At 39.9% G+C, this 23142-nt stretch overlaps 1 protein-coding gene across 7 annotated transcripts in view; it reads left to right on the top strand.

Moving 5' to 3' along the window:
- LOC126259290 (FH1/FH2 domain-containing protein 3) overlaps window positions 1-23142 on the top strand; it is a 690456-nt gene that overhangs the window by 616703 nt on the left and 50611 nt on the right. For all 7 annotated transcript variants that reach the window (XR_007546495.1, XM_049955939.1, XM_049955941.1 and 4 more), the window contains 2 exons: window positions 18768-18887; window positions 19879-20153. Coding sequence is in view for 6 of the 7 variants with exons in the window: in XM_049955939.1 (XP_049811896.1) it covers window positions 18768-18887; window positions 19879-20153 (395 nt within the window). In the remaining variant the exon portion in view is untranslated. The remainder of the gene's footprint in view (window positions 1-18767; window positions 18888-19878; window positions 20154-23142) is intronic.

Below are 23142 nucleotides of genomic sequence, written 5' to 3'. Positions count from 1 at the left end.
AATGTAAATGGGGGTCCAGCCTGAAACCCAGTTGCAGGTACTTATACAAATGAATGACATAATTTCAAAGACTTTACTGCTCTCATACAGATATGATTTTATGTACACAGACTGAAGCGATGAGTGGAAATTTGACTTTGGATTGAGGAGGGAGGTGTGCCAGTGTATTCCGTGTGTTGAATGACTTAGTGGGTAAAGCACCTGCTTAGTTAGCAAGAAACGCAGGTTTTATTCCTGGCCTTGGTACAAATTTTCACTCACCGCTTCAGTCTATACAAAATCATATCTACATGAGAGGAGTAATGTCTCTGAAATTATGTTTATTTCATATATAAAGGGCAATAAAATGAAACCTGATCACTAGTGTAAAATAATGGTAACAATTTTATTAACCCAAAATTTTGTTATACGCAGTAAACATACTCAAAAATAGTCACCAAAACTGTTGGCATATTTATTCCATTGTGACACTAGCCGGTTGATTCCATCCTTGAAGAAGCTAGTAGGCTGCTGTTGGATCCAGGCCTGGACCCAGTCACACACTTTGTCATCCATTGCTTATCGATGTCTGCGAATAGCTTGTTTTAGAGGTCCAAACACTTTGAAGTCACATGGTGAAAGGTCGGGACTGTACGATGGATGTTCCAGCATTTCCCACCGAAACTGTTGCAATGTTGTCTTCAGCACATTGGCCATGTGTGGGCGGGCATTATCATGCAAGAGGATAATTGATGACTCATCTAGGGTTCTGTAAAGTGGCTTGATAACGCTCGGCATTGATGGTGGTTCCCCATTCCAGAAACTCCACACTCAGTGGGCCCTTGTGGTTTAAAAAGGGGGACATCATGACGTTACTAGAACTGGTGTGCACGGCCTTTGATTTCTTTGGAGGTGGTGAAGTTTCATCTTTCCACTGCTTACTCTGAGATGCTTGCTTTCCAGTTCAAAAGGGTTACACCATGTTTCATCACCTGTGACAATACACAACAGAAAGCTGTATTCCTCCTCATGATAACATTGCAGATGACTCAAAGACAACACCATTCAAGTTTTGCGCTGATCGGTGGTCAGTTGGCGGGGAACCCACTGCGCACAGATTTTTCGGAAGTTCAAGTGTCGATGTATTACAGTGTGGGCGGTGCCCATGCTAATATCCAGTAACCAATGGATCTTGTCCATGGTGATTCTGCGGTTGTTGAAGACTAAAGCATTCATTTCCGCAACCATTTCCGGTGTGATGACATGATGAGTCTGTCCAGAAAGCATTGCGTTCCAGTGACTTGTGCCCCTCAAGGAATCATTTACGCCATTCCACAACACTTGAATGACTCAGACTGTACTCACCATACACAGCCTTCAACCATCAATACATTTCATGGCCTCCAACTCCCTCTGCCGCCAAAAATCAAATCACTACTCATTGTTCCTGCTTACCCGCCTGCATGTTCGGTAATGGATGATAACATATGCGACCACCTTCTCTTTGGCATGAAACCACACTGGTGCTATGCAACATCAGATGGCACACACGTCAGTCTCTCTACCAATAGGTGGTGCCACCATAGCCACAGTTACATGGTGCCACCTTACATGTAAGGAAAAGGTAGACACACTGATCAGGTTTCATTTGAATGAACCTCATACATAAGTATGTGCACCTGAGTTTCAGGATGGATCGCCCAATTACATTTGATGCTAAGGTGCTATTCCAGAACATGGAGTGCCTTGGAAATTCTGTCCATGTGTAAGGTGGAATTTAAAGTAGATGGCAGTGAGAATTTGGATCGAGTTGCCTTTCTGAGCTGTGCGAGTTTGTCGAACTTGATCATGGCTCAGATGGTGCCAATGTGTGACAAGTAGTCAGTGACTATGTTTTCTGTGCCTTTTGCGTGATGGACATCTGTAGAGAATTGTGCGATGTATTCGAGGTGATGGTAATGGTAGAGGCACTCATCCTTGGGTGGGATACAGATGGCATCGACTAGGGGCTGGTGGTCCATGTAAAGTGACAAGAGGGCATCCTTCAGTATCTTCTCTGAAATACCTCACCGCTTTGTAAATAGCCAGTAGCTTCCAGTTATTAGCCAACCACCTGTGCTGTGCCTCAGTCAGCTTACAGGAGAAGAAGCGCAAGGGATGATTGGAGCCATTGACCTCTTGCTGAAGGATGGCTCGTATTGCTAAATTGCTAGTGTCAGTGGTGCTGGACTGGGTAGCTTCTAGAATCAAGTGGGCCAAGGTGGCTGCCTAAACCAAATCATCCTTGATTGCTTGAAAGGAGCACTGCACATCTGTAGTCCACGTGAGCTTCCTGTGACCATATGTATCTTTGCCTTTGAGGGCCTGTGTTAAGGGTTCCCGCAGGGCAGCGGTGTGGAACAAATGACAACAATAGAAACTGATTGTCCTGAGGAAACAGTAGATTTTGTGGTAGATGTCAAATGGTGGCTTAGGTTATGAATCGGCTCGGTGTGCTCTGGAGTTGGGCAGATGCTGGAAGCATTAATGATGTGGCCCAAGAAGGTGACTTGCACCTGACAGAGTTGACATTTGTCAGTATTCATCACTCCACTATCGGCTTCAAGAGTGCTGAGAACTTGTTCAAGGTGGGCAGAGTGTGAGTCCATGTCTGGCAAAACAATGAGGATATCGTCCAGATATGTATAACAAAAAGGAAATTAGAAATCAAGCTGTCTATAAAGCATTGCCAGTCTTGTGCAGCAGTTTTTAGTTCATAAGACATAAACAGGAACTCAAACAATCCCAAAGGTGTGATTGTGGCAGTCTTGTGAATGTCATCTTTGTACATCAGTATCTGCAGATATGCCTTCTTACAGTCAATTACACTGAACACCGTAGCACCAGCAAGATAGTCTTAAGTCTTCAATATTAGTGACTGGATAGTTTTACTTGATTGTGCAGGCATTCAAGGCTTGATAGTCCCCACAGAGTCTGGCCGAGCTGTCCTTCTTAGGGATGAGGTGGACAGTTGAGGCCCGGCTGCTACCTGATGGGTGAATGACGCCAGCTTTCAACAGTTTGTCCACCCCTGCCTTTGCCATGCAGAGGGAGTCACAGGGTAAACATCTGGGGAGCTGACTAACCACCAGGTCGGGTTTAGTGTTAATGTGCTGCACGGTGCTGTTGTTGGTGGCAGACAAGATAAAAAGATTGTCTGGAGCAGAGCCACTGGTTGAGAGTTTGTCAGTGTGGATCACATGGAGGTCAGTGTCCTGAACAGCAGAAATGACATGAGATGTCAACTGTGGGCTAGAGCTGGGCTGCACGAGCAAAGTGGTGGTCTGTACAAGTGTGGCACAGTCAGTGAGCTGTGGTGGTTCAGATGCAGTGCGGCAGGCAGAACCGAGTGGAAGTGCTGGCTTGGCCCGGGAGGTGACAGCATCAATTGGAAGCTGCAGATTTGAGCTGGTCTGTCCAAGTGAGGCTGGTGCTTGTGCACGTGTGGTACAGTCCACGAGATGTGGAGGTTCAGTCGTGGCGTGGCAGGCATCGCTGGGTGCAGGTGCAGGCACAGAATGGCTGAGGCCATTCTGTGCAGGCACAGGCATGGATTGGGAAGCGGCATACTGCACAGGCATGGATTTGGTGCAGCAGGCATCATCTGGCATGGGCGCAGGGGTGAGGGAGGTGAGCAGCAGTAGTGCGAGCATGGCGTGGATGACAGCAGGTGGCAAAGGAGCAGGCACAGAACAAGCAGCAGGCGATGTACTGAGCTGATAGATTGTGAATTGGGGGCTGATGTGTCAAGCAGCTTGAGGTATTGGGTGACAGGCGCAGGTCCACAAGCATAGGCGATAAGTGAGGAACAGAGGCACTTGAGGGTGGAGCAACCCTCTGCAAGTTCTGCCTCTGTTGTTTGGATGCGACTGTGTGGAATATGTTCTCCTGTTGGAGGTGAGAGAATGTCTCTTGCATGTTCATACGCTGTTGACAGACATGTAGTATGCAGTCAGCACAGTCCACACAGTGATGTATGTACTGTTGCTTGGGCATGGCTGAGAGCGGAGGAACGTCAACCTCATTGTATTGGCATTGGATTGGTGAGGTAGCTGGGGCACGTAAACTATCAGCAGTGCAGTCAGGAGGCTTGTAGGTGAGCTCGTGTGCATGCAGTAAGGGCACAAGGTGAAAAGCCCATTGGAAATCAGCACCTAAGACCAGCTCCATAACATCAGCAATGGTGAACAACCATATGAAGGATGCAGTGAAGCCAAGGTCTCGAGTCTGTGTCGGGATACTCCTAATAGTGCTAGGAGAGCTGTTAGCAGCCCATGCTGATCTGCAGTCTGGTGTCAACCAGGAAATGTAACCCACTGATGTGATCGAGGACATACAGATGGTTGTTGAGAGCGACATCAGAAGCTGGTGGGCATGTGGTGACTTTGCGTGTGTTGAGGTGGCTTATGCTTTGTTCATTGTTTGGGGTGCATCTTGCAGGCCATGAGGTGAGTTGGGTAGCTACAAGGTTCATAACAGGGCCTGCGGTGTCACCAAAGCGAGTGTGGTACCAACAGAGGTGAGACTGCGAGTGTACGGCTGCCGATATATCGGAGTGACAGCTACAGCTGAGTTTGTTTTGTAAACACAGGGGCGGTGGCCACTGTGACGTCAGCATTGTTTGGAGCTGGGAGTGCTCGGTGATTGTCCGTGGCTGCAGGAGCTTGTGCATGTGGCAGTGCAGTGTGCGTACCCACACCATTGTTGGGAGCTTTGTTGATGCTGTGCCTGTGTTGGTAAATGGTGAAAATGCAGTCAGCCAGGGACAGATGGATGTCAGGAGACTGGTTACTAGTGGCAAGTAAAGCTGTCTGCATCTGGGATGGGGTCTTGACAATCCAGATTATCCACAGCATCTTGTTGGGCATGATGCACAGGTCTATTTCGCTGTGAAGATGCTGCCACAGTTCAGAAGAGTCCCATCCTGTAAATGTTCATTGTAACGTACCTGGCAGAGTTGCTCTTTCTGAGTTAGGGAGAAGCATCATAAGAGTGTTGTTTTGGCAGTCCTATGCTTGTCCATAGACAGCAGTGTCAGGATGACATTGCAGATAACCTCAGTGTGGGAGCCAAACTTGCTGAGTAGAGTGATGTACTTTGTGTTGTCTGTGATGATGGTGTTTGAGGTAAACATGCTTTTGGCAACTGTGAACCACAGGTTCAGGTTATCCGTATGGACTGGTGGTAGTGTGAGTCCTATTCACTTCAGTAATGTGGTTCGAATATAGCTGCACAGCATGGGGAGAACTGCAGGTAAGCTGTGGCCAGTAATGCAGACGAGTGGATTGGAGGCTGGACAGTTCGCCATGCAGTGCAGGTGAGACAGCATGCATATTGGCGGACACAAGTCCAGTGCATACTATACTGACACCACAACACGATCAGCATGGATCAATAGTCCAGATTGTGAAAATGTTGATGGAATGCAGGGGTAGAGCCTGTAAGAAAGTCAATAAGCAGATTGTCAGTTGCATTGCATTGTTGTACGCCTGCAATTTGGAAATAGGCTGCAATGTGAGAAGTGTCACTGTCACTTTTAATCACTTGGCCAACATATGGAGTACTGTTCATGTATGTCAATAGCAAGGGGTGCAAGAGTTCAATGAAATTCGCATTTGGCGTAACACAATGGGGGTGTGATGGTCAATTGTCATGATGCAAATTTGCACTATTTTGGCATTCAGTCAAAGTTCGGGGTCACCAATGTGAAACTCTGGTATGTAGTGATAGTGAATGATAGGTGACACAGTGGTACGAAGTACACAACACACTTTATTTTATAGAAACTCAATATATACAAGGATACATGGCATAACACACTTGGGTCATAGAGTGAACTGCTCCCTTTGACTGTCAGAGGTAAGACTGCAAGTTGTTTTCTCTGGTTAGTGATGCTAACATTCCCACAAGTGAAATCGGTGAGACCGCAAAGAGATTCGTACATCATGCTTTCTATTTATCAAACTAGTATTTGAAAGTAATTGCATCTTTCTTACTACTTATATATGCAAACACTGACAAGACAAAAATCTTCATCCTTGTACCTGTTAACACCATTTTTTAAAAAAGAGATTCATGTCATATTTCCATTTTTTGGCATTGTCTTGCCGTATTTCCATTTTTTATCTGTATAGTCCATTTTTTGTGAAAGCTCTTAAAACTAAACAATTGTTACTGCTGCATACTACACGTGTAAACTACCAGCAGATTACTTCATAATAAAGCCTGAATGACTCAGCTATTTACACTGCTAGAAGTAATTTTTTCTCTGGTAGTCATTATATAACTTTTGTTCAGTTCTTTTGTCAGGTAACAGCTCAGTATCAAGTAAGTGCAATAGTGATTTATAGCTGACATTATAATGTCATTATCTCGTTAATCAGACTATGTGACCGAGCGAGGTGGCGCAGTGGCTAGCACACTGGACTCACATTCGGAGGACAATGGTTCAATCCCAGGTCCGACCATACTGATTTAGGTTTTCTGTGATTTCCCTAAATCACTCCACGCAAATGCCAGGATGGTTCCTTTGAAAGAGCACGGCCGATTTCCTTCCCCATCCTTCCCTAATCCGAAGAGACCTATGACCTCGCTGTTTGGTCTCCTCCCCCAAACAACCCAACCCAACCCCCTCAGACTACGTGATTCGAATTTTCCCCTCCTTTTGGGGTACTGTCATTTGACTGATACAGTTTTGAATTGGGTCCATAAGAAGACAAGAAGACGATGAATAAGGAAGTGGAAATAGAGCTAAAGAATCACTTCTGATGAGATAAAAAGTTGACTCTATTTGCTTGTTTTTGTCTGTAATAATTACAATGTACTATTATATAATGTTAAAGCCTTACAACAAAGTGTTGAAACAGATGGTTTTCACAGCATAAAGTACAGTTTGATTCTCTTTTACTTCATCTCTACTGCTGTTCCTGACCTGGACAAATGCCATCTGTTTTCAAGACACTTAGTCATTGCAGCAGCTGACACAGTGATGTTGCCTTAACATGTAGAGAAGTCTTTGGCCTGGTAAAGGATCAGCATCAGATCGGTTTAGTTGCCAGAAAATTGTCAGCTCTATCGTTCTGAGAGTGTGGTATCCATAACTTACAACATATTACAATCTGCTGGAAAGGGTGTAGGAAGATTAAAAGAAAACAGAACAGTATTATGTGGTATAAAAAGAAATATGCCTTTCCTTAAGAATTGTACAGCAGAATCTGCCCACCTAACTCATAGCTGTGAAGGAAGTAAAAACAGTCTAATTGTTGTTGTAGCTGGTGGTAGTGATGGTGGTCTTCAGTCCTAAGACTGGTTTGATGCAGTTGTTCATGTTAGGCTATTCTGTCCAAGCCTCTTCATCTTTGCATAAATGATGCAAATTACATCCAAACCTGCTTACTGTACTCAAGCCTTGCCTTGATCTCTCTATACAACTTTTAACCCCCACACTTCCTTCCAGTACCAAATTTACAATTCCTTGACACTTCAGGATGTATCCTATCAATCAGTTCCTTCTTTTAGGCAGGTTGTGGCAAGAAATTATTTTTCCCACTTCAATTCAGTACCTCTTCACAGCTATTTAAGCTACCAATCTAATTTTCAACATATTTTCATATATTATGATCTAACAATTGTTGACAAGAGTGTTGAATCTGTATATTACATTCAGCTGTATCCATTATTGTAAATTTTATAGAAAAGTCATGATTTTACAATATTGTTTCAACAATAACTTGTTCCATTTCGTAACAACTCTGATGTTGTTGGGATCAATGGAACTCAAAATAAAATAAAATAAAATGTACTTTATCAATACAATTAACCTACTTTATTAATATTTTTAGTATGGCATTTTACACAAACTAATTATAATAAATGTTACACTCATATTGGGCATGTGAAACAGTTCTTGTAATGAGTAAAATTGATTTCTTTTCCTTAACTAATTTAACATGCGTATATTAATTGTAATTTGAGAATTTTTTGTGCCTTTGCTTTCTATACAAATTTGAGTGTCATTAGTTTTTGTTAATCTGTTTAGTGGTAAAACAAAGAATGTACAGTTTCTGGTGTTATGTTCATGTTGTTGATTTGTTACAATTTTTTTCAGTAGTTCAGCAAGAATATAGTTAACATTGTCAAAATATATAAATTAATTGCTCTTCAGATCTTACATTTTATGAACAAATATGTATTGTGTTATGTACCCTTGCACTTACTCTGATTGCGTTCTTCTGATATGCTTTTGCTGTTTCCCTATAATACTAACCCACAGCGTAACAGAGGTTGAAAAAAATGTGAAATATTCTGTCATTACATATTCTAAAATTAAATAGAACATCAATGTTCAGTAAATATATTGCTGTGGATATCAAAACTGTTATGTGCTCAGCATGATAGTTCCAAGTTAGATAGTTGTCAAGCATAAATCTTAACAAGTTTACAGTATTATGAGAAGGAAAGTTGCTACTCACCATATAGCGGAGATGCTGAGTAGCAGACAGGCACAACAAAAAGACTGGTCACAATTAACGCTTTTGGCCATTAAGGTCTTTGTCAACAATAGACACACATATCCACACTCATACACTCACACAAACACAACTCACACACACGACTGCAGTCTCATGCAACTGAAACCACACTGCCAGTGTGGTTTCAATTGTGTGAGACTGCAGTCCACTTTATGACAAGAAGCAACTTCCCTTCTCATAATATTGTTACATTCCATCCTGGATTTTCCATTGTTTGACCTTAACAAGTTTACATTTTGTTCCTCTGCAATGGCAAGTTTTTATAGGCTGAACCATATATTTTGGGTCTTTTTTTGTTTACTATTAAACTTTTTTCCTTATATGAAGATGCTGGCCTTTCTTTCACCAGATTCATATTGTTCATAAGGTCCAGCCTTAAAGAGTTTACAGAAACAAAAGTTGTATCATGTGCTACATATTTGTCTTTACGTCACTATTTTCTGGTAAGTCATTTACCTGTACAATGAATAGAAGGGGTCCTAACTTTGGTCCATGAAGCATTCCATATTGAACAAAAAGTGGGTTTGATAGATGACCTCCAGAACTCACAACCAGCTTTCTCTTATAAAAATATGATTTGAATAGCATTAAACTTTCATCACAAATTTTGTGGTACTCCAATCTACTGACCAAAACAGAATGTTCAGACAGTCAAAATTAATTTGTGATGTGAATGTAAAATGACTAGTTCCACATCATTGCATCTTATTATGCAAAATGATCTATGGACTATGGAACTAACTAACTAACTCTTGTTTACATCACAGAAGAAAATGTGTCTTTAAACATTGTCTTCAAGTGCTGATAAAATGTCTGTTACCAAGAATTCTGTGGGTGATACTGTTGACCTTACCTTCCTGTAACCAAACTGTGAAGAGCTTGATATCTTATTCAGTTCTAAGTAGTCAAATGTTTGCTGATACATGATGCTTTCAAAGACTTTGTATAGCATTCAAATTAATGAAAATGGTCTATAGTTAAGCAGGTCTTTGCTACCTTTCTTAAATAATTGGTGTCTACTTGGATGTTTTAGGGGCTCAGAAGAGATACCTTTTACAAGACATAAATTTATAAATCATGTTAATGAATACAAAATCAAATAGGAGTAATGCAGAAAAAGGTCTAAAAAAGAATAAGGAAACAGGAATGCAGTTAAGCTACTGTTAACAGCATAGTGAATGCTTTATCATAGACAAGACAGACATGAAGCTAACATGCAGCACAGCAGTACGGGTTTATATGCTAACCAGCTCTACAGATAATGAAGAGTTTGAAAGAATGTATGCAGAGATAAAAGAAATTATTCAGGTAGTTAATGGAGATGAAAATTTAATTCCTTTGGGGGACTGGACTTTAATAATAAGAAAAGGAAGAGAAGGAAAAGTGGTTGGAGAATATGGACTGGGGGTAGGGAATAAAAGAGGACCTGCCTGGTAGAATTTTGCACGATGTATAATTTTATCTTTGCTAACTCTTGGTTTAAGACTAATGTGAAAAGACCTGGAGACACTGGAAGATTTCAGATACATTGTATAATGGTAAGACAGTGATTTCAAAACCAGATTTTGAACTGTAAGACAGTTCCAGTGGCAGGTATAGACTCTGACCATAATTCACTGGCTGTGGACTGCAGATTAAAACTGAAGGAATTGCAAAAATGTAAGAAATTAGGGGGATAGGACCTGGATAAATTGAGAGAATGTGAGGTTATTGTCAGTTACAGAGGGTGTTTTAAGCAATGATTGGCTGAAACAGGGGAAAAGAGTGGAAAGAGATGGAATAGTGAGGGCTGCAAAGGAGAAAATAGGTAAAAAAGAGCCTAGTTCAAATCTGAATTTAATTAATGAAAGAGAAAATATAAAAATGCAGAAAATGAAGCACATAATAGGAAATTCAGATGTGTAAATTAACAGAAAGTGCAAATAGCTAAGCAGGAATTGATAGAGGACAAATGGAAGGCTACATACACATGTGTAACAAGGAACGTAGATACCACCTATAGGGATATCAAAAGTTACCTTTGGAGAATAAAGAAGCAGCTGTATGCATATCAAGAACTCGGATGACAAGCCATTCTTAAGCTAAGAATGGAAAACAGTAAGCTGGGAGGAGTTTATAAAAGGACTGTACAAGCAAAACAAACTTGAATTCAATGTTGAAGTAGGGGAAGAGGAACTAGTTGAAGGTGACAGTGTCGCATAATAACACAGATACCACAGCTACTGCACTGTCTTCTGTGGAACTTGCATTCTATGTGGAATTTTGATGAGAATTTTCTGACAAGGAGATGAAACCGATTTGGAAACATAATCACAAGTGCCAGTGCAATATGTTGCCAATGCTCTTAAAATCTCAACCGCAAATGCATGAGACTCAGGAATTAATAAGTATATTATTAACATTAATGGGGCTGGCTACAAATGACAGCTGAACTACAGTATGATGGCTATAGTTCAAGTTGCAAATTACAATATCCACACTGTTCAGTGTGCATGACTGCAGAAGTTCAGCAGTCAACAGTTATGTCACTCTGAGTTAGGTGAGCCCATCCACAACAGCAAGATCATACCACATTGGATGGGAAAGTCAGTTTTTAATTTTCCTGAGGCAAAAACCACGTAAAGAACAAAAGGCTTCAATTTTTAATTATCCTGGAGCCAAATGCCATGTAAACAGCAAAATTACATCAGTTTTTCATGGTCCTGGGGCCAAGCAAGAACTGTGTATAAAGCAGACTAACATTGGTTTCTAATTGTTGTGAGACTGGCACAAGACATTTTCAATATGCTGTCTGCCATTTTCTGCCACAAGTTGAAACTGAGAAACAGCGTGCTCGACAATAAACTTGAGTGTCTTGGCAGTCATGTTCAGAATGTGATGTGCAATGTGTCCTTCTTTTTACCTATGTTTGTAAATGGAGCACTGAACAGAACTACTTTCAGCTAACTCCGCAGCCAGAAGTCACAAGGATTAAGATCAGGGGATCTGGACTGTCAGGCTGTAGGGAAACAACAGCTGATAACTCTAGCCTTTCTGAAATGACTCTGCAGCAGCCACCACTTCACTGGCTGTGCAATGGGCGGAGGAGTGCCATCTTGCATAAAAATGATCTTACCCACACATCCATCTGTTGAAGGGTTGTAATGATGTTGGCACACAAAAAACTCTCATAATGTTTACCAGTAACGGTACAGGTAACAGGACCCGCAGAACTCATCTCCTTGAAAAAAATATGGCCCTGCGATAAACGATGCTGTCATTCCATACCAGATAGTTACCTTTTCAGAGTAAAGTGGTGCTGATTGATGTCATTGCAGATTTTCTGTTGCTCATATTCTGCATCTCTGCATACTGACATGTCCTTGCTGATGGCAATGGGCTTTGTTTGTCCACAGAATGTTTTATGTCCATTCATTGTCCAGTTCCATGCAAGCAAGAAATTCCATAGTGAACATTTGTTTAGTTGGCAGGTCAGCAGGAAGCAACTCCTGAATGTGGGTGATTTTGAATGGATAGCGTTGCAGGATATTTCATAGGATTTTATGCGCTGTGCTCACAGGCATGTCCAACGTTCAGGCAATTCCCCGTGCATTGCATGTTTGCACACCGCTGCGTGACCTCTCCTGTGGTGTTGATGTTACATCTTTGATGGACGTTGATCAGCTTCTTTCTTCCTTCTGCAACATTGCACTTCAAAAGAACCTGTCTTTTCAAATTTTGTAATCATTTCCTCCTGATCCTTAGCAGATATCGCACCAGTGCTTGTTGAGTGTCCAGAACGTCTGCAGGGCTACTGATGTGCAGTCACCATTCTTGTAAAGGAGCTATACCAGCAGCGCATGATCCTTCATGGAGAATGTGATGTGTGGCATCTCGGCACAAACTGAGAAATAGCTGTGTGCCGTGCATCTGTTGATGTGGATATTCTGACACTGACAGTGCCATCTATTGTCAATTATTTTCCCATGGTGTTTGCCCCTATGTCACTAATATTCTGTTCAAATTTGATATTCTGAGAAGTGCTTTTCTTTGTTCAGCACTTTGAAACTGGAAATTTAATTTTGGGCACCTTATACTAATCCTGTGTGCCAGACAAATCATCCACCAAAAATCAGTCTAATTTATGCATTTATGATTATGATAAGATTTGATAGTACTTTTATTGTAAGAAAAGTTGAAGATTAGTATTACAAAATAAGACATTAGAATAATGCAGTGTGGAAACAGCAGGAGTAAATAAAGTAAGAGTCTTAACTAGTGTGTGTCAATGCTGAAGATGTAATGATTAAAAATAGGAATAATAGTGTGTGTCAATTCTGATGATGTAATAATAATAATAATAATAATAATAATAAATGAACTTTATAGTAGCTATGAATGAAATTAAAGAACAATCAAAGATTTCTGCCAAACAATTTTCAGTGCATATAGTTAAAATGTTAAGCATAAATGACTCTTTTGTGATCAAATGCATGTTGGTCACATATGAACTGTTGACCAGAGTAGTTGGTCACATGATTCACATTGAACTGAGAGCATAGAGAGAGTTTTTCAAGGTCTTTTGCTGGTGGACGCCGATCTGGTAAGATCATTTAGGTGATGAAGTTCCACACATGTACGTATGTCAAGTAATGCATTTTCAAGAGTCAGTGATTTAACATTTAAGCTGAGAGTTAGAGACTGGGTGTTTTATTCAGCGATGTTAGATTTGTGCGTACTGCCTGAAAACTGCTCTACATCGACTGCTAGACGTATAATCAATTTAATTGTTCTTAGTATGACTATCTTGAATAGATTCTATATGTTACTTGATATCATAAGATCTTAATTATTTCATTTTATATCTTTGCATCAATATATCCTGTGTTGAGCCAGCGCTCAAAATGATCTGATCGACTGTGAATAAATTGAGATTTTTCAGAATCGTCTTGATTTCAGCTATTTAAATGTATCAATTCATGTATTTAGTGTCTTTGTTTTAATCACTGACTGAATTTTATAGGCTGCTTGCTTAAAACTGAAATGTGCTCACAGGGGTATAAATGCAATGGTGGACAATGGCTACCCTCAGTACATGAGCCATATACTGTTCGACATGGGTTCTATTTCTGATATTAAAGTATGTGCTTCTAGACCATTTTACTGTGGGAAATTCAAATATGTAAACAAAATATCGTTGTCAGGGATACTTTTTATTTCACAATTCATGGCAAACACAGAGACGTTATAGAGAGATACGGGTATGTTGCCGCATCCAGTAGTGATAGAACGTGATAATTTCTTGTGCAACAGCAGGTGGGAAGAATCAGACATCATTAGGTTATCCCCCGCCACACCTATGTCATTAAGACCACCTGAAACATCTCATTAACTCGAACGGCGACAGCCGGTCGCTGCCTCGGCAGTAAAGCTTCAAGCCTCCTAGGGGCAGGTGCATCGAGTTTACAACAGTGGTGTTAGCCGCAACTTGTGTCAGTCTTAACGAGTGGGTTTTTTTTTGGCTGACAAGTAACTTTCTGTCATATTTCCGAGCACGGTTGAATTTTTTAGTTCCTATGTGTAAACTGATTGAGCCTGGTGCTGAAGTTAAAACAACTGCTTGTTTTTACACATCAGTGTTCCTCTAGTTCCCTACTATTAATTTAATACAGGTGTATTACCAAAGTGGTATTTTTAAATGTGCAGAAATGTCACGTCATCGTGGATGTCGATATAAGCCGGACAACTTCTGCTACATCTGTGGGAAGTTCACTTTTGCCAGAAATAGGAAGAAAATTTCTTCAGTCATAAAGAAAGCATACAAACATTACTTTGGAATAGAGGTAGGAGACCAAGATAAAGAATGGGCACCACATTTCTGTTGTGCTACATGTTACTGCAAACTAATTCAGTGGTGGAAAGAATGTGGCATTGTTTGCTGTTCCCATGATGTGGAGGGAGCCTAAGGACCATGTTACTGATTGTTATTACTGTCTAACAAAAATTCAGTGTTTTACAAACAAAAAGTCGAAGAGGCACATTGTTTACCCAGATCTGCCTTCAGCGAGAATGCCAGTGCAGCATTCTGACAACCTTCCAGTACCTTCAAGAGCTTGAGGTCAAATTCCGAGTGACAGTGAAATAAGTAGTACTGAAGAAATCACAGATGATGATTCTTTATAGCACTACACAAGTGAGTCATCGCCACATTTGTTAACACAGGCAGATTTAAATGATTTAGTACGTGATCTAGGACTAAGTAAACAAAAGGCGCAGCTGCTTGGTTCAAGATTACAAGAGTATAATCTACTGCACCAAAGTACTAAAATCAGTGTTCAGGCACAGAGAACATGCCTTTATTTCTTATTTTTCAACTGACGAAGCACTGACATTTTGCAATGACGTTTCTGGCCTGATGAAAGTGCTGAACTTCACTTATATTTCACAGGAGTGGAGACTTTTCATAGACGCATCGAAAACAAGTCTGAAGGGTGTTTTGCTCCATAACGGAAATAAAATACCTTCTGTTCCAGTAGCTTACGCTAGTTTGACAAAAGAGAATTATGAATTCGTACAAAGGATGCTAAATTCATTAAAATACAATGAACACAAATGGAAAATATGTGCAGATTTCAAGGTAATTGCTATGGTACTGGGAATGCAACAAGGTTACACAAAGTATGCCTGTTTTCTTTGCGAGTGGGATAGTCGAGACCGAAATTCTCACTACGTGAAAAAGAAATGACCTAGGTGAAGATGGAAAGTTGGCGAAAACAATGTACAACGTGAAAGTCTGGTAGCCCCTGAATATATACTACTTCCACCTCTTCACATCAAACTTGGCCTGATGAAACAATTTGTGAAGGCCATGGATCCAACAGGATGTGGGTTTGCATATCTAGCTACCAAATTCCCCTGTCTTTCAGCTGCAAAAATAAAGGAAGGTGTATTTGTGGGCCCACAAATCAGGGAGCTGCGGAAAGATGCAAATTTTGAAGCATGTTTAACTGATAAAGAAAAAACCGCATGGGACTGTTTCAAGATGGTGTCGGAAAACTTCCTCGGAAGAAGAAGAGCTACTAACTACAAAGCAATGGTGAAGGATATGATCAAAGAATATCAGGATTTGGGGTGCAATATGTCTTTGAAGGTACATATGATGGTCTCTCATCTGGACTACTTCACAGAGAGTTGTAGTGACGTATCGGATGAACATGGGGAAAGATTCCATAAAGAAATTTCTACCATAGAAATTCTACCATAGAAAGGCGCTATGAAGGGAAGGGGGTACCTTCTATGTTAGCAGATTATTGCTGGAATATCATTCGAGAGAAGAAAGATTCACAATACAAGAGAAAAAAGTGATGTGCATTACAAGGCAGTGGCTCATTGTTTGTCAATTTTCTGTAATTTCTCATGTCAAATAAATGCTTCAAAGTGTATACACAAAGGTTACTGTGTTATATGTTAGATCCCACCCTCCATTAATGTGATGAACTTATAACATCATAAAGATGTGCATTTGTTTGTCGAGTTTCACCTCACGTTTGCTGCACTATAGCAGAATCTGAAAAGAGAAATAAAATTGCGATTACTCATAAACTATCCCTGACAGAAAAAAACCAAAAACAGTTTTCAATTCAGCACTCAAAATACAACTAGGATCACAATATTTTTTATCAGAAATAGAAAAAAGGTTTTTTTTGTAGAACAGTGATATATCAAAGTATTAAATAATTCTGGAAGGTTTTGTAAACTAATTTGAGGGTTGAAGTACCTCTTAAAAATAATCCCAGCCTGTTTGTTACTCTGAGCTGGCGTATTAGTTTTCCCATGTTATATTTTGTTAGACTAAGGTCTGATCTGAGAAAATTAACCATTCACCTTGGAAGAACACATAACATGAGGACAGTTAACAAAAACATCATCAAAGTGTGCTTTTAGTCTTGTAGGCTCTGCATTCACATTATGGAAATTATGCTGTCTTAACATATTCAACAACTTTTTTACACAAGGTTTCTAAATATGGGTTATCACTCAATGTAACTCATAGTCAATAAGAGTCAATTGTATGATTTTAGATTATTAGAAGAAATGGACTCAGATTGAACTACACTCAATTATTCACCATGAACTAGAATCATGCTGAGTTCCATTGTAGATCAGAGTCCATGTTAAACAGTAGGTCCTTATATCTGTGTGTCTGTTCAAAGGTGTGAGGAAGCTAAGGGTACACCACCTCCAAACAAATCATGCACAGTACATCACTGTGGTGGTCAAACCAACCTTTGTGTTAATGACAGCTGTACTGGACCAGACAGTGCAAATGTGTACTCTTTGTGCCCACAGCTTCTGTAGTGTTGAATAACAATGACTTTAAAACATGCAAACTAGTGAAACCTTCAGCCGCATAGAAAACTACCAAAATCCATGACCAGCAATCTAGAATATGTACATTTGCATCAGATTTAACAAACAGCTGAAAGCCTTATATGATAACACAGTTGTCTCCACTCTACATTTATGTTTGCAGTCATATCGGCCACACCATTCTGACATCCATTGCCTGATGGCCATGAATTATTAGCTGCTGAATGATGTTTTTTGTACAATATTGTTATAAAGATAATTATGAGAGCACTAAGCCTTGAAACCAGATTTCCTGAATATGCCACATGCTGCTTTCCTAGTGTTCTCAGCCACTGTGGTGAGCAGTGTTCAATGTTCAGAAGTATTAAGTAGCGAAAATTATATTGTTTCATTTATATCCTGACTATCTCAGTGTTCCTCAACTTTGGGGAAATTTTTTGAGGAAGTTTGACTAGTATCGTCCACCTATTTTCTTCTATCTTAATGACACAAAAACTACAACAATAAATACTGTGTACCTACAAAGCTCAGTTATATTTGTGATCAAAGCATGATAATTGTGTCACTGGCTGACTTAGTGGTGTAGCCAACCATGCCTTATGCTAATTCTAATGAACACTGAATCTCATTCAGCTGAGACAGTTTGAGTCTCATACAATACAGCAAATTTGTGAACTGGATCCATTTTTTGAAGTAAGACCAGAGTTGATCTCCAGTAAGCAATGATTATATAGTTGGCCCCAAGAGAATCAAACTAGTCTAATTATTTTAGCTGCCATCTGACTACTTCTGATACCATAACTGTTCATTGAATTATGCCAAAGTAATATTGCTTATCATTCTGGATGCCATCTGAACCCAGTTCATTCTTTGTGCAACATTGTGACTACCTCCTATCTCAGAGTGCCCTTTGGATCCAGCTCATGTCAATACTTTCTCCAGATTTTCTGGGAAATACTGATTCCTACTTACTTCCTTGGTACGTCAGATAACTTTTGTCATCATTGATCAGCAATTAAAGATCACTAAAAGTGTTGCTTCTTTAATGGTTGGTGGTGACAACTGGTTCTTGCTACCCTTTCCTGTACAATGGGAGCCGAGCTTTGTTCTCTTCTCCCGCAGTACTCTGGCCGCATTCTTGCAGTCTTTCTGTCAATTACAGATCAAAGTGACATATTGCGGCCATGCAGAAACTTACACTGGCCAGGGATGCCTGTGGCAGTTATTTGTCTTCAGGTCTGGTAAAAAATTGACAGAAGTAAGGGAAGGGACCTCCACAGCAGTAACTTGCAGACTGTATATAAACAGAAATTCTAGTTTCAACCTTCTTTCTAAGGTGCTGAATTATTGCTAAAAAGGTAGTTTGAATAGGGGGGGGGGAGTCATCCAGAGAATATAGAATCATATATACAATAAGTGTGACAGGGTATTTGTCTGAATTACAGTAGTTTCAAGAGCTGAAGAAATTACTTCTGAGAGAACAGGAAAAAGATTACCTAGATTTCAGATTTCAGGAAAGGCATGAGTGAAGATTGACATTTGAGCAGAACATAATTAGGAAGTGAAGGAGCAATAATTTCATGTTTCACATAGCAATACATGCTTGGAATTGAAAACTATTTTCCCAATGTAGCTTTATATGTTGTAGCTGCAGTAACAATAGATTATTGTGTCATTGGAACATAGTTTTTGTATTTATTTAATAGAGACTGATATTTTTCAAACATGTATGTGTTATTTGCCTGTGTAGCTAAATCTCAGATAATTTTGTTTTATTGAAGTATTTCATCATCCATCTTTGAAATATTTCTGTCTATTGTAATTCCTTGCAATAAAGTAATAAATTGATTTCAATTTCTTAACCTACAGGAAGTAGCAGAACCTCTCATGGATCTTAAGCAAGGAATGGAGACTCTTAAATCCAACAAAACATTCCGTGGTATTCTTAGTACCTTGCTTTCAATTGGTATTTTTCTAAATGGAAGTGAGGTAAGATGAACACACTGAGAAATGTATATAATACACATTCTTTAATAAACTGTTTTGAATTGAAGTATAAAATCTTGACTGAGATCTGAATACTACTTAAAAATTGACGTAGCTAATAGGATCAGAGGATGAAATGTTTGAGGTTCAGACTTTATTTATATTGTAGCTTGTGAGTGTAGGCTTAAAGCTAAGGAACAAGCCACCCATTCTTTTAAATTATTCTAAGTGGCATCACAACATAAAAAAAGAGTTTTTTATTAGGTTAATTATTGGGAACTTGTATTTTATTGTATATTGTTACTTTTGATTAGAAGAAATCATCATGGTGTGAAACATATTATTTCTGCACTTAGTAGTGCAGCAGCATCAGCTGTAAAACTAGTCAAGAGCTCATGCTAATAGTTTTCTGTGGTTAGCATCTTGTAAAAATGTATTTTTTCTGAATTATTGTATTGTTTTGCAAAACTTCTATTTCTCTTTCCAAATTAACCATTAACACAGTGGATAATATTTGATGGCAAAAGCTCTAATGTTTGTGGACCTTTTTATTCATTATTGTAACATATATTTTGCCAAAGAAACATAAATCATTTTAAATTATGATAAATGAAATAAACAGTTAATCTTTCAGTTTCCCATATTGTATGATTCTCCAAAGTAGGGTAAAAAATGTCACTGATGAGATTTGCTTAGACAGTATTGTCAGTTTCCAGCCTCTGCTTGTATCCATCCTAACCTATATGCTATAGTTTTTTGAGTGACTTATACTTCACTGAAAGTGATAGATCATCAGCAATGTAAAGGCTCTTCTTTTATAGAGATCTGTATGGAAATATTGTATGTGCAATTTTTTGTTGTTTGTTTTTTGTGAGTATCAACACTGAACAGTTTGCTTAAATGGGTATCTTTAATGTGGTTATGTACTCTTTTTGATATGAAATTCACAAAGGCCCACAGTGCAACTGAAACCCTATATTTAATTTTTGTTCAGGTGAAAGGATTTCAAATAGAATATTTGGCAAAGGTTCCAGAAGTAAAGGACACAGTGCATAAACACTCTCTGCTGCACCACCTTTGTCATATGGTTATGGAAAAATTTCCAGATTCAACAGACTTGTATTCAGAGATTGGTGCTGTTACACGTGCATCGAAAGTTGATTTTGATGAGCTTGCTGCCAACATTCAGAAAATGGAGCAAGAGTGCAAAGCCTCTTGGGACCATCTAAAAGTTATTGCAAAGCATGATGGCTTCACTATGAAGACAAAGTAAGTTATCTGTAGTCAGTTTTATGAGTTTACTTAGTTTTCTTTTACTCTCCTTTTCTTCCCAGTTTACACACTTCATGCCATAGTTATGTTTTATCATCTGCTGTAAATATTACTGATTCCATATTAGCTTTGTTTGTAAGTACATTATCTGATCAAAAGTATCAAGACACCCCTATTTAACATGGAACTGATGACTAGATGTAATGAGAGGTGAATCTGCCATTGAAAAGGAAACTGGGAGTATTGTGTTGTCAGTAGAGAAGCAGTAACTTCAAAATAAGTAAGTCAGGAGAGTTCAGTGACTTCAAAAGTGGACCAATCATTGGATGTCACCTTAGTATAAGATCCATCAGATCATATTTCAGACTGTTCATGATATGATTGTGAAGTGGAAATGTGAAGGAACAACTACAACTGCACCAAGACCAGGCACTCAGCAGAAGGAATTCCTCGGTATTTCCAGAGAGCTACCAGCAGTCCAGCTACCACAGTGACCACTTGTAGGGGATTAAAAAGTATTGGGTATAATGACTGAGCTGCTCTTCATAAGCCAGACATTTCTGGAGACAGTACTGAGTGATGTTTGAACTGGTCTAAAGAATGATGCCACTGGACAGTACACAATGTAACAAGTGATTGGAGTGGTGAATCATGCTATATCCTGTGCCAATCTGATGGATGGTTTTCTGTTTGACAGATTCCTGGACGATATTATTTACTGTCATGTGTAGTGCCAACAATGAAGTATGGAGGAGGTGGTGTTAACAATGGTGAGGGTGTTTGTCATAGTTAGGATTCCCTCATTGTGCTTAAGAAAATGCCAAATTCAAAAAGATGTAATCACTTTTACAGCATTGTGTGCTCTGTACAGTAGAGGAATATTTCAGAGATGATGATTTTTTTGTATCAACATGACAATGCACTGTGTCGTAAAGCAACATCTGTGAGGCAATGGTTTGTGAACAGTAACATTCCTGAATCAGGCTGGACTGCTCGGAGTCCCAACTTAGCCGGTGGAACATCTTTGGGATGAGTTAGAACATCAACTTTGCTCCATACCCCAGTCAGGGGGAGGGGGGGAATCTTTTGATTCATTTTTAAATTTTATTTTTAACTGTTCGTCTTTGTTACCAATAACTCTCTTTGTTGCTAGATATTGTCAGCTATCATAAGTTTTAGCACTAATAAAACCAATTTTGTGACATGCAGAGTACTGTACTAAGAAAAATCTGGGATGAAATAATAACAATCAGAAAAGGATAGATTGCTACTCAACACATAGAAGAGGCATTGAGGTGTTAGATAAGCACATTGAAAGAAGGCTGGAAGATGTTATTATTTATCGGGCAAATCCTTCAAATAATGGAAACTCCAGGTTGGACTGTCAACAGTATCGGAAAAGATAGATTGCTACTTACCATAAAGATGACATGTAAGATGCAGTCAGGCACAGTTAAAAGATACTTACACGTAATCTTTCAGCCACAGCCTTTGTTAGAAAAAGAAAGAGAAACACACATGATTTGTTCACACAAGCAAGCACTCCTCACACATACATGGCTGCCAACTTCGGCAGCTCAGATCAGAATGCAGTCCGGTCCAAAGTACCCTTCATGTGTGTATGAGGTGTGCTTGCTTGTGTGTATGAGTGGTGTGTTTTTCTCTTTCTTTTTCTGATAAAGGCTATGGCTGTAAGCTTGAGTGTAAGTGTATTTTAATTGTGGCTGTCTGCAACTTAATATGTCATCTTCACAGTAAGTAGCAATCTGTCTTTTCCTATATTGTTGGACTAATCCCTTCATCAGACACAGGCAAAACACACACACACACACACACACACACACACACACACACACACACACACACACACATTCACACATGAATAACTCACCGTTGTCTTAAGGTGAAGTCAAATCTTCAGATATTGCTTCACTGCCTGTACCATCTAGATTCTGCCCACCAACACCAACTTTTCTGAATAACTGCACAGATGGGAACACTCCTGTAACATATCCTTCGTTGCTCTATCCTGCCTTGCCTCATCCATCACTAGCCCCTGTCCTTCACCTGCCTATCTCCTTCCCTGTTCCCACTCCAGCCCTACATGTGCCTTCTATCCCTCCAGTGCACCTGTATAGTCTTTCCTCTTGTACTTCTCTCCGTTTTCCCTTGGCCTTCCTACCTGACCCCAACACATTCTCCCGATGCTGCATCTACATCTAGCAGCCCACTGTCCTGTTCCCACCATGTCCCTACATGCTTCCACAGGTAGCACGTGTCTTCCCCCACTCCTATACTGATACCCCTCCATCTCCCTGCCCCAGAAGTATAGGGCAAAGGACAGCAGCACAATAAGATGAAATATGAATACGAACAAATTCGAAACAAGTTTATAGGAAAAACGGCTACATTAATAAATGCAAAACTGGCTGTCTTATTTTAAATGGCAATTACTGGCAAGTTTTCCGCAACTCATGGACTTGCGGTAGTGTTCTCGCTTCCCGAGCCTGGGGTTCTGGGTTCGACTCCCGGCGGGGTCAGATATTTTCACTTGCCCCAAGATGACTTGGTGTTGTTGTGTCGTCTTCATCATCATCATCATCATCATCATCATCATCATCATTCATCCCCATTATGGTCGGAGGAAGACAACGGCAAACCACCTCCATCAGGACCTTGCCTAGTATGGTGGTGTGGGTCTCCTGCATCATTCCCCTACGCTCTGTCAAGAAGCATGGGACTTCATTTCCATTTACACTGACATGTTAACTAATTTTCACCACTTGTGACAGATTTATCATACATCTTACATAAAAACTCATTTGCATTGTGTCTGCTGTAACTACACTCCTGGAAATTGAAATAAGAACACCGTGAATTCATTGTCCCAGGAAGGGGAAACTTTATTGACACATTCCTGGGGTCAGATACATCACATGATCACACTGACAGAACCACAGGCACATAGACACAGGCAACAGAGCAT

This window comes from Schistocerca nitens, chromosome 5 (assembly GCF_023898315.1).
Source record: "Schistocerca nitens isolate TAMUIC-IGC-003100 chromosome 5, iqSchNite1.1, whole genome shotgun sequence".
Taxonomy (NCBI): Eukaryota; Metazoa; Arthropoda; class Insecta; order Orthoptera; family Acrididae; genus Schistocerca; species Schistocerca nitens.
This window is presented reverse-complemented; position numbering and strand designations above follow the sequence as displayed.